The 12,437-nt window shown below is 47.5% G+C and overlaps 1 protein-coding gene across 4 annotated transcripts in view; it reads right to left on the bottom strand.

Annotated features, from left to right (window-relative positions):
• TULP3 (TUB like protein 3) overlaps nt 1-12,437 on the bottom strand; it is a 26,026-nt gene that overhangs the window by 2,271 nt on the left and 11,318 nt on the right. For 3 of the 4 annotated variants that reach the window (XM_028490912.2, XM_007117048.4, XM_055085421.1), the window contains 6 exons: nt 6,474-6,607; nt 5,904-6,095; nt 3,505-3,617; nt 3,105-3,219; nt 889-987; nt 347-518 (listed from right to left, as the gene is read on the bottom strand). In XM_028490912.2, the coding sequence (XP_028346713.1) occupies nt 347-518; nt 889-987; nt 3,105-3,219; nt 3,505-3,617; nt 5,904-6,095; nt 6,474-6,607 (825 nt within the window). The remainder of the gene's footprint in view (nt 1-346; nt 519-888; nt 988-3,104; nt 3,220-3,504; nt 3,618-5,903; nt 6,096-6,473; nt 6,608-12,437) is intronic. The other variant, XM_028490913.2, reaches the window with a different exon arrangement.

Raw genomic sequence — 12,437 nt, 5'->3', positions numbered from 1 at the left:
GGGCAAGACGGGGGCCGGAAGGGCAAGAGGCGGAGCAGTGCAAGCTGGGGGGGGGGCCGGAAGGGCAAGCGGGGGCCGGAAGGGCAAGAACCTTTCCTGAGGAAGGGCCTATGCCTCTGCCCCCCGAGCAGCACCCCCAGGACCCCTCCGGTCGCCACAAAAGACCCCTCACACGCTCCTGCCCTCAACTCAGCAGCTCAGACGGCTGACTGCAAGACTGTAGCTCTGTCTTTCCGAGGAGGTCATTTCTTTCTGAAATCATGATCTCCTGAGTAGAACTTCCTACCAATGAAGGGCAACGCTCATTTCCGAATCCTGCCAGAACACCTCTCTTCCCGGGGCTTACGGTCATTTTCGTGGACTATCTGGAAGTTCTTCACAGAGGCCTGAGTGACCCGGCCGTGGAAGTTCAGGACGTAGGACTGGGTGTCATCGTTCCAGACGGGGGACTTGTTGTGCAGCTCGATCAAGTTCTCCATGGCTTTGTTCTGCCACTTGGAAAGCAAGCTCTCGCGGTCCTGCAGGAGAGGAGTGAGTGCTGAGGACCTTCGCAAAGCGCTCACCCTCAAGGCCCTGAGGTGGGGAGCAGAGCAGGGGCCTATTTCCTCCGTTTCAGAAAGTAAAACAGAACCAGAGCCAAAACTAAGCCGGCTTTGTTGGATTCTTCTAGAATAACTAGCGTTTCTCTTGGCAGACCCAGTGGTTGCACATCAACCACGTTAGCAACAGCACCGACCCCGCGGGTCTGGAGGGCCGGCTCTCCTGAGGAAGAGTGGGCCGCTCTCCAGGCTGCGCTCGGGAGGAATCAACACCTTTTCCCATTCACCTTGCCGGTATCGCAGTCTTGTCGTTAGAGCCCTTTGTTGATGAAATACGCTCTTTACTTACATTTCGTGGCTGAAATGGGACTCGTTCATGATTCATGTTCATCCCTGGGATGATCACAGACATTTTCCTCGGGCCTTTAAATCCGAGTACATTTGTTTCCTGGAAGAGAGGGCAATAAACAGGAACTTGAAACGGAAATGAAGATGAGGCCTCATTCCTTTTTTTTTTTAATACCATGCATTTTCTGTCAATATACCTACCTACCTATCTATTTATTTATGGCTGCATCTATCTATCTATCTATTTATTTATGGCTGCGTTGGGTCTTCGTTGCTATCTATCTATGGCTGCTTTGGGTCTTCGTTGCTGCGTGTGGCTTTCTCTAGCTGCGGCTAGTGGGGGCTACTCTTTGTTGTGGTGCGTGGGCTTCTGATGGCGGTGGCTTCTCTTGTTGTGGAGCACGGCCTGTAGGCACACGGGCTTCAGTAGTTGTGGCGCGTGGGCTCCAGAGTGCAGGCTCAGTAGTTGCAGCACGTGGGCTCAGTATACGTGGCTCGCGGGCTCTAGAGCACAGGCTCAGTAGTTGTAGCGCATGGGCTTAGCTGCTCCGTGGCATGTGGGATCCTCCCGGACCAGGGATCGAACCTGTGTCCCCTGCATTGGCAGGCGGATTCTTAACCACTGCGCCACCAGGGAAGCCCACAAGACCTCATTCTTAACACAAGGCCCTCCTGGGCATGTAAAACGGGGACAATGTGGAGAGCACTGAACACTATTCTGTTACTTTACTGTAGTTAAACAAAGAGAGACGGAGAATCAAGACCAGGAAAATAAGACTGTTTCCTCTTTTTAAACCTAATTTGAACATTTGAATTTAAAACACTCTATAGACTTGAAACCCTACTCTTACTCTTTAGCTTTAAGTGAAATTTCAGACAATTATGAGCAAACTGTCCAATTTTGTCATCTTCAATAAATATCTGTTTCCTGGGCTTCCCTGGTGGCACAGTGGTTGGGAGTCCGCCTGCCGATGCAGGAGACACGGGTTCGCGCCCCGGTCCGGGAAGATCCCACATGCCGCGGAGCGGCTGGGCCCGTGAGCCATGGCCGCTGAGCCTGCGCGTCTGGAGCCTGTGCTCCGCGACGGGAGAGGCCACAGCGGTGAGAGGCCCACGTACCGAAAAAAAAAAAAAAAATCTGTTTCCCATTGAGGACACGGCACTATATATGATATAGAGTGAGAATTACAGTTTAAATTAAATAGGACCTGTATCTGGAGGTAAAAAAAATCAAATGCCTGTCAAACCAGGCAGATTATATATGAATAAAATAAGTACATTAAATACATGGATATGTGTGTATTCATATACATACACACAAAGTCATGCATAGTTAAAATATTTAATTGATTCTGAAGCTAAGAGAAAACATCTATACATTATAAAGTGTTAAGTCAAATGATTCTCAGTCACTTAGATAAAATCTCATGGGAATCAAGTGATGAGATTAATTCCAACTGATGGAAAGTTGAGACTTTGGGATCAAAGCAACAACTGAGTCGGGTTAATTCCTTCTTTGCTTCTTTGACTCCACCACTTCGCGTGCCCACTACGCGCCAGGTCCGTGTTCACGTGGCAACAGCGGAGAACGGGACTTTGCGACTGGTAGAGAAGGACGGTGCTGAAGCAGCAGCCTGGGGCACTAGAGGAAGCGCGGGGAACCGAGGGGCGCATCAAGCACGTGTAGTGTCGGGAGAGCCCCCTCTGCTGACCCTGGTGGACGGGCAGAGGCAAGGAGGGGCAGGGCAGGCTCTCCGGTGGGGCACAGGGGCTGGAGGAGCAGCTAGGATGACGGGAACGCGCAGGGAGCGTGCCAGCCGGGGAGCCGGAAGGGAAAGGTGCCGTGTCCGGGCTTGACTCGGGACTCCAGGGGCGGCCTGAGGGCATGCGGAGCAGGAGAAGAGCAGCGTCCGCTGGAGCTGGACCGCTCGGCACCAGCTGCACAGCATGAACCAGGTCGAGAGGGCGAAAAGCAGAGACCGGCTTCCGATTTACGGTAACCGTGAGCCAGCGGGTAAGGGGTAACGAAGGCCTGTGTTAACATGGCGGCATTGGGAAGAGAGAAGGGGAGGTGAGTGAGGGCCGGCTGAAACAGTAAATACAGCTAAACTTGGCAACTGGTAGATAACGTGAGTATACAGAAACAAGCTTGGGAGGGGGACTGCAAGCCCCGGGCTGGGACGCCAGGAGGCTGAGGAAACGGGAGGCGGCACTCACGTAGCAGACGGCGGCCAGCTCCTGCCGCACGCAGGCCTTTTCTACCAGACCCTGGGCCTTGGCCGGGCTGACACCACGGTCATAAACTGTAAACTTGGTCCCCGTGAGGTTGGACCTAGAATCAAGAGAAAAAGCCACCGCAATGATCTGTATTTTTCTCCCGTACAAACAAGCTAGGAGAGGTATGGGACAGCCTCTCGGCCCACTCTCCCAAGGTCAAGGGGTCATCATCACTTTCTCAAAGATCTAGCCTTAAAACAAGGAAGGGCCTTAGACTTTCTATTAACTTTATTTTTTTAGATGACATCGACCGGCTCATTGTAAAACCAATATGGATTGTTCTGAAACTATAGGAATCAAACTATCAGAAGAGCAGGACAGGATATAAGGCTGCTCTCACCTGAGTTTGCCAATATAACTTTCACCTTCACGAGATAAATCTGTTGGATCAGTGGAGATAAGGTAGTTGGATGTTTTGCTCTTTTTCCGCTTTCTACCTGCAAGAAGAAATATCTAGAAAAGGAAAAAAATTTTTCAGTAAAAAATGCACTCAAGAGAACTGCCATGTTTGTCCTACCTATTTAGTTAGCAAATATTTAGCAAATGCCTATCATGTACCAAGCAGTCCATCTCTGGGTCTTTTTTTTTTTTTAAACAGGTTTAATTCACTTTAACTTTTCTTGCAGAAAAACGATGTGGTGGCCACAGCTGGAGCCTGGGTCTCCCGCATGGAGACTTGGTGTGTGGGTCATTACAGGACGCTCAGTGAACCCCTGACAGGGACAATCAGTGAACATGGTCTCCCTCCAGGGCTCGGGGGTGAGGCAGCCTAGGTCTTGGAGACAGAATAGAGGTGGCGCTGGCAAAGCTGCCCAGGGCAGCGGTGCAGGTGCAGCATCGTCCACGCCGGCCAACACCAGCTTCTCGGCACAGCGGCTGGATGACGCCAGTGTCCCGGGGCAGGATGAGAGGCACCGGCCCGGAGCCACAGTGGTCGGTCAGCCGGCAGGGACGGTCTGGGGCTGGCCGATCCTGTTCCCCCAGTAGCCTCACCGCATGAGGACTACGGAGAACTTGGCCAGAACGATGGCCTCACGATGGCAGTGGCGATCTCCTTGAAGCACTGAACACCCAGATCAGCGTCTGTCCACTGCAACCCCCAATAGCAACAAACGCCTTGACCCTGGGCCGCAGGGCAGAACGGGTTATGCTCAGGCATCACTGTCAAAACCTCATCCTTGAAGGAGAGATGCTCCCAGGGAAGAGTCAGTCATCTCGGATTCCCGGATGGATGAGCAGAAGAGACGGGTCTCCTCCAGAGCCCTGACCAGGCGGCCCAGCTGGGTGAGGGGTAGCCAATCCTCGCCCCCGGCCCTGACCCCGCGAGCTCTGTGGCCTCGGGCCCCTGAGGGGCCTCCATGCCCTATCGTAGCACCAGTGTACCTGCCATTTGGGGTTTTCCGGGAGGAGACCAATCTCTGGGTCCTTATCACGTTTTCTAATCCTCATAATGCTTCTCAGAATTCACTATCAGGGTTTCCCTACTGCACAGCTTTTCTAAATTCACTAGCTTGATTCTCCATATCATTATTTACAACTTTATCCCTAAAGCCTCCAGTGACTTTTTTAAAAAGCTTCATGCAATTTCATGAGTAAGAGTCTTTCCACCTTTGGAAGAGGCAGGACCCTGGGCACTGTGCTTCCCATTCTCCCTCCAACAGCTTCCTAATGCTTCCTGCTGCATTCTGTATGTTGTGGTTCTCAACGCCTGTGACTTCAGTGACACGAAGACTGTCGTATTTATGCATCCTTCCCAAACACTCCTAGATTTGGACGGTAATAAGGAAGCAGGAGAGGGCAGTAACTAAGGGGAGGGGGGCACTTTGGAATCAAATAGATACAGGTTTGAATCTGGCTCTGCCAATTCTTAGTGTGTTTTGGCGCATTCCCTAAGCTGGGATAAGAAATCCTATCTTACAGCGTTGTCATAAGGGTGGTAGGTAATAATATACATAAAGCATTTAGCACACACCTGGTAACTGTAAACACTCAGCAGATAGTGGTTATAACAACGTTAATATCTACTATCATCATCTCATTTCTAGGCTCTTAAAATCATCCACTTAGACCTGTTATTACAAAATACACTGTTCATTAGCAAGTATTAACTGCCTCAAATTTATGTATAAATTAGAATTTCTAGGATGAAAAACAAGACATTCCACTTGCATGTTTTCTGTTTTTCCAATTCCTCCTATTCCCTAAACCCTTCTTTCTTCCACACTGTCAAACTCAAAATCAAACAGCACACTGGAAACCCCCCCACCCCAAAAAAGGGATGGAAGTAAAAATAATTACATTCAAATAGTCTCTTCCATCTTCTTACCTTCTGGATAAAACTTTCTCTTTGCGGGTTGGGTAGGTTTTGACTCTTAGACTATGACCTCTTTGAAGACAGTGAGCACACAGCACTTGGGAACTAGTAAGTACAACCTAGTTCCTGTCGAATACCGGTGCTTCCCCATCCCCACCCCCCACCGTAAGACCATCAACGACCCAGCCCACAGCCCTCTTCTCTCCATCTCAAGATCTGTCTTAAGAACCACTTCTCAGGACTTCCCTGGTGGTCCAGTGGTTGCAAATCCACCTTCCAATGCAGGGGACGCAGGTTCGATCCCTGGTTGGAGAACTAAGATCCCACGTGCCTCGGGGCAACTAAGCCCAGTGCCTCAACTACTGAGCCCACATGCCACAACTAAGACCTGACACAGCCAAAAAAAAAAGACCCACTTCTCATACCTTCCGATTTTCATCCAAGTGCATATAGTAGGTAGGGAAAAGCCCCCGATCCATTCCTTTTTTATCCCGAGTTATCCGACACTTCACTGTGACACCTCGAGGGGCAGGACTGTATGCGAAGCCCTCTAAATTCTCTATTTCTCCCAGCTGGTTATCAGTGTGCCGGGCTGCAGCTCCGGAAGCTCCTGTACCCTGAAAGAGCAGCCACACGTGAGCAGTAGGGGGCTGGGTCAGGAAACCTCATATTCTCTTTGAGAGACACTTAAAGGGCAAAATAACGTACTGATTTACCTGTATGTCTTCAGTCTTCTGACACGGTAGGGAGAAACTCTGAGAAGTTAAATAGGTGTACGAATTTTGGGAGTAATGAAGCAGCAAAGTATGAAAATGGGATACGGCTTCAAAGAAGCTGGTTCAAGACACAAGAAATCAGGGAGTCGTGGACTTTAAGTGTAAATTCCAGCTTAAATCTTTGAAGCAGCCCTCATCCAGTGATGGCATTTAAATTCCGGAGATATGTTTAGGAAGCAGTGAAATTAGCTCAGAGGAAGAAGTTTCAGAACTACATACTGTGGTTGGCTTCTGGCTGGATGCAGAACTGGGTCTCTCTGCCTCTGAATAGGACGAATGAGATCTTAGTTTTTTCCCTTCTCCTTCCTCCCCATCAGTCTCCTCCTCATCAAAGTTCAAACTCCCTGAGATACCTGGCAGAAAGGGAGAAACTGTCAAAAAGGGCCAGAAACCTTTGAACCAAATATAATTTTAACTTCCTTGCTTAAAAATTCCACGCTGTTCTGACTTAAAACATGGCAATTTAATTCAAATTTTGACAATTCTTTCTTCATATTCTCACCTAGATCCATCCCTTGTTTTCCCTTCCTGCTGTGCCCTTCCCTAATTTATCCTCTTTTGCAAATCATATATCTGATAAACGATTAATATCCAGAATATATAAGTCAACAGTAACAAAGACAAACCCAATTCAAAAATGGGTAAAGGGGGGCTTCCCTGGTGGCGCAGTGGTTGCGCGTCCACCTGCCGATGCTGGGGAGCCAGGTTCGCGCCCCGGTCTGGGAGGATCCCACGTGCCGCGGAGCGGCTGGGCCCGTGGGCCGTGGCCGCTGGGCCTGCGCGTCCGGAGCCTGTGCTCCGCGAAGGGAGAGGCCACGACAGTGAGAGGCCCACGTACCGCAAAAAAAAAAAAAAAAAAAAAATAATAATAATAATAATAATTAAAAAAAAAAAATGGGTAAAGGGGGCTTCCCTGGTGGCACAGTGGTTAAGAATCCACCTGCCAATGCAGAGCACACGGGTTCGAGCCCTAGTCTGGGAAGATCCCACATGCCGCGGAGCAACTAAGCCTGAGTGCCACAACTACTGAGCCTGCACTCTAGAGCCTGCCAACCACAACTACTGAGCCTGCGCACTGCTCCGCGAAGGGAGAGGCCACGACAGTGAGAGGCCCACGTACCGCAAAAAAAAAAAAAAAATAATAATAATAATAATAATAATAATTAAAAAAAAAAATGGGTAAAGGGGGCTTCCCTGGTGGCACAGTGGTTAAGAATCCACCTGCCAATGCAGAGCACACGGGTTCGGGCCCTAGTCTGGGAAGATCCCACATGCCGCGGAGCAACTAAGCCAGTGGTTAAGAATCCACCTGCCAATGCAGAGCACACGGGTTCGAGCCCTAGTCTGGGAAGATCCCACATGCCGCGGAGCAACTAAGCCTGAGTGCCACAACTACTGAGCCTGCACTCTAGAGCCTGCCAACCACAACTACTGAGCCTGCGCACCACAACTACTGAAGCCCGTGCTCCGCAACAAGAGAAGCCACCGCAGTGAGAAGCCTGCGCACCGCAGCGAAGAGTGGGCCCCGCGCGCCGCAACTAGAGAAAGCCCGCGCACAGCAACGAAGACCCAATGCAGCCAAAAATAAATAAATAAATAAATAAAAATTTTTTTTTAAAATGGGTAAAGGACTTGAACAGACATTTCTCCAAAGAAGATACATAAATGGCCAATAAGCACATGAAAAGATGCTCAACGTCACTAGTCACTAGGGAAATGCAAATTAAAATCACAATGAGAAACCACTTGACAATCATTGGGATGATTATTATAAAAAACAAAAACCAAAAACAGAAAATAAGTGTTGGTGAGGATGTGGAGAAACTGCTGGTGGCAATGTAAAATTATGCAGCCACTGCAGAAAACAACGTAGTGGTTTCTAAAAAAATATATACAGAATTACCCTATAATCCAGGAATTCCACTTCTGGGTGTATACGCAAAAGAACTGAAAGCAGAGACTCAGACAGATACTTGAACAACCAATGTTCAAAGCAGCATTATTCACAGTTTTCAAAAGGTGGAAACAACCCAAATATCCACCAACTGATGAATAAACAAACTGTTGTATATACATAAATAGAATGTTATTCAGCCTTAAAAAGGAATGAAATTCTGACACAGGCTACAACATGAATGAATCTTAAAGACATTATGCTAAGTGAAATAAGCTAGACACAAAAAGGACAAATACCTTATGATTCTACTTTTATGAGGCCTAGAATAGTCAAATTCATGGAGACAGAAAGTATAACAGAGGTTGCCAGGAGCTGGGAGTGGGGCGGGGGATGGGGAGTTGGTGTTTGATGGGGACAGTCTCAGTCTGGGAAGATGAGAAAGTTCTGGAGATGACGGTGGTGATGGCTGCACAACAATGTGAATGTACCTAATGCCACTGAGCTGTGCACTTACAAACGGTTAAAATGGTAAACGCTATGCACATTTTACCACAATAGCTGTGTCTATCAGTTACTTCTTTGTTTTCCTACGTTTTGTTCACCGTTAGTCTTGTGAACTAATTTGAGTTGGGAATGTTTGAAGTATTACTACTTTGGACCTTTTACAGAAAACTTCCAACTATCTGATTAAAAATTATTTTTTCATTTTATCCTCACATTTATATGAGTTTGAGGAGGAGGGACTGGCAAGTCTTTGTCTCTTGCTTGTTTATGGAACACAAAGTGTGCTGTGTTATAAAAGCAGCACGACACTCCAATTTACACGTGAGAGGATGATGCTCCAGGAGAAGCATTTCTGCCCAAGAGAAAGGGGCAGAGCTACGGGCGAGGCCCACCTCGCTTTTCTCCGTGGTCTTCAGGGTAAAGTCACCCCTCACACAACAGCTGGAACAGCCCCCAAATCACAAATGACAAGGAGACTGAACAACAAGCAGTGCTGCCCACATTCATCCATCTCAGAGGAGGGACAATGACGGTCTATTTTACATAGTTCACAAATAAACGGTCTCAAGTTTTTCTCAAGGACACCCAAGGATAAGAAAGACTATGGCCAGTTAAAAAATTAATCTCGGGGCTTCCCTGGTGGCGCAGTGGTGGAGAGTCCGCCTGCCGATGCAGGGGACGCGGGTTCGTGCCCCGGTCCGGGAGGATCCCACGTGCCGCGGAGCGGCTGGGCCCGTGAGCCATGGCCGCTGAGCCTGCGCGTCCAGAGCCTGTGCTCCGCAACGGGAGAGGCCACAGCGGTGAGAGGCCCGCGTACCGCAAAAAAAAATAATAATAAAATAAAATTAATTAATTAATCTCAAGTGAAAACATATGTCCATACACAAACTTATGCATAACTATTTATAGCAGCATTATTCATAATAGCCAGAGTGGAAACAACCCAAATGCCCATCAACTGATAAAGGGAGGAACAAAACGTGGCTCATCCGTACAACGGAATGTGATTCAACGACAGAGAAGAATGAAGCATTGACACAGGCTACAACGTGGATGAACTCTGAAAACATGATGCTAAGTGAAAGCCAGGCATAAAGGAGCACACAGTGTGTAACTGATTCTGTTTATATGAAACACCAAAATAGGCAAATCGGCAGAGACAGAAAGTAGACTGGTGGCTGCCCAGGGATGGGGAGTTGGAGGGAAATGCGAAGAGACTGCTAACAGGTATGAAGTTTCTTTGGTGTCAGACAACGTTCTAAAATTGATTGTGCTGATGGCTGCAGACCTCTGTGAATATACTAAAGAACCAATCAATTGTTCACTTTACATGGGTGAATTTTATGGTATGTGAATTGTATCTCAATAAAGCTATTATTTTAAAAATTCTCTGGTTTGTGAAGGACATAGCTTTCTTTCTTTTTTCTTTCCTAAAACGTTAACTTTTGGGGACGGGTAGCAAAACGCATAAAACTCTAGGGATCTCACTCTCATATGGATATCTTCACTCAGTACTACATTTTCTTCTTTTATTTTTTTAATTGAAGTATAGGTGATTTACAACGTTAGTACTATGTCTTCAAATGCCATATTCGTACCAAGAACTCAGTTTATGTGAATACACGTTTCAAGATGGAGATCAAGGATTGCTCCCAAACTTGTAAGACAAGCAAACTGGATCCCCACTTGAGGAACGTTATCTTCCAAACTGACACTTCTTAAGTCTTAGTCAAGAGAGCACTTAATGGCTTTTATGGTCCAGATGCAACTTGTTCAGACTCAAAAAGGCATTAACCCATCTGGTCCTGAAAGGCCAATCCTGAGAAAGAACACAGCGGTCATTTAATAGGGCAGAGTAAAAGGGACAGCTTGGTATTTACAGTAAGGTATCAAGAACTAGACTAAGACTCGGAAAATCTAGGTCTGCCACTATTCAGCTCGATGACCTGGGGTAAGTAATCTAGCTTTTGGTTAAACTGAGAGTTCTCCTTGCTCTGGCTCCTCCACATCTTTCACTGTCTTTTGTTATAATAACGATAGGAAAGTAACAGAATTACCACGGCCACATTCATATTACAGACAGGGAAACTGAGGCAGAGAAAAGTTGTGCTGCTTTCCCCTTTACCAGCCAGAGGTGGCAGAGCTGAGACTCCAAACCACGCTGGCTGGCCCCAGAGCTGAGCTCTAAAGCACGCCATACCCTGCCCCAGTTTCCACAAATACATCATGCTCTATACACCTGATGCCTCTGCTAACGTAATTTCTTCTGCCCAAGTTTGCTGCCTAACCAACTAGCGGTGTGATCTAGAACAAATTACTTAGCCTTTCTGAGAACCAATTTTCTTACATGTGAAAAGGAGAGGCTAACACGTGTAACCCCTCACAGTACTGTCACAAATACTGCTAAGGTATGTCAAGTGGCTGACACGCAAAAGACATTCAGTGTCAGTGTCCAGCCGCTCCTGAGCTGACAGCTGTGCACAGGAGCACACGCACCCCTCACGCCTCAGCTTAGTCGCCACCTCCTTCGATGTGGTTCTTGTCCCTCTCACTGCCCCGCAGTGGAGTTCTATTTCTCCTGCTTTCTACTCTATACACCAAAATGTAACTCGAGATCAGCCCATCAGCCAAACTATCTCCTCATTAGCCTTCCTGCTTCCAGACTTGCCCACTCCAATTCATTCTTCATAGTGCAGAGTAATTTTTCTACAGCCCAAATCTGCTATCACTCCAGCTTAAAATCCCATAGGTTCCTGTTACTCTTCACAGGAAGTCCACACCCTAGCTCGGCCTGTAAAACCCAACGTAATCGGAGCCCGCCCACCCCTCCAGCCCATCTCTCTCCACGCCCCTTCCCACCTGTCACCTCGCGCTCTGCACTCCAGCCCTTCTGAGCTGCCGGCTCCTCTTCCCGCATCACGCTCTGGCTTAGACGTCACCTCCGGATCAACTCTGGTTGGGCACCCCTCTCCACACTCCCTTGGCTATTTAGGTCCATGAAGCCTCAATTTAGGTGCACGAAGCTTCAATCAGAATAAATGCTCCACGAGGGTAGGAACCTCGTTCACAATTGTATCCTAAGTGCCTAGAACAAGGCCTGATATATAGCATATCCTCAATACATGTTTTCTAAATGAATGAAAATAGGAATCCATTTGAATGTACATCTATCCTGCCAGTCCGTGCTAGAACCTCCTGACTCACATATCCCAGTACCCAGCAACGCCTGTGACAGAGCAGGTACCCGGCAAACATCCAGCCATTACTGGTCTTCTCATCTGAAAAGGGGATGCTTAATTCCTTCTCACTATAAAATTAGTTTTCTAAGAAGGAGAAGACTACAAAGGACCTCTGAAACGTACAGGAATATTTATGAGAATAACTCCAACTGGCAGAAAGCAGGCTCTAATGGAAAAAGTATTATTAGTTTAAGGATATTTTGATCCAATTTGTGTTTCCACTAAGCTGGCTATTTGTCTCTCCCCTTACCACTAGAGGAATATAAACCGTGAAACAGAGGCAGGGTAGGGTGCTGAGGGGCAACTCAGTCAAAGGAACAGGGTGGGGACAAAAATAAAATGTCAAAAGGAAGGAAACAGCCGTAATAGTAGCTAATGCTGCTGATATTATACACACACTATATATATATATCACACACACACACACTATATATATCACACACACACACTATATATATCACACACACACACACACTATATATATCACTCACACACACACACACTATATATATCACACACACACACACACACACTATATATATC

The sequence above is a fragment of the Physeter macrocephalus genome, chromosome 6, assembly GCF_002837175.3.
Source record: "Physeter macrocephalus isolate SW-GA chromosome 6, ASM283717v5, whole genome shotgun sequence".
In the NCBI taxonomy this organism is placed as follows: Eukaryota; Metazoa; Chordata; class Mammalia; order Artiodactyla; family Physeteridae; genus Physeter; species Physeter macrocephalus.
This window is presented reverse-complemented; position numbering and strand designations above follow the sequence as displayed.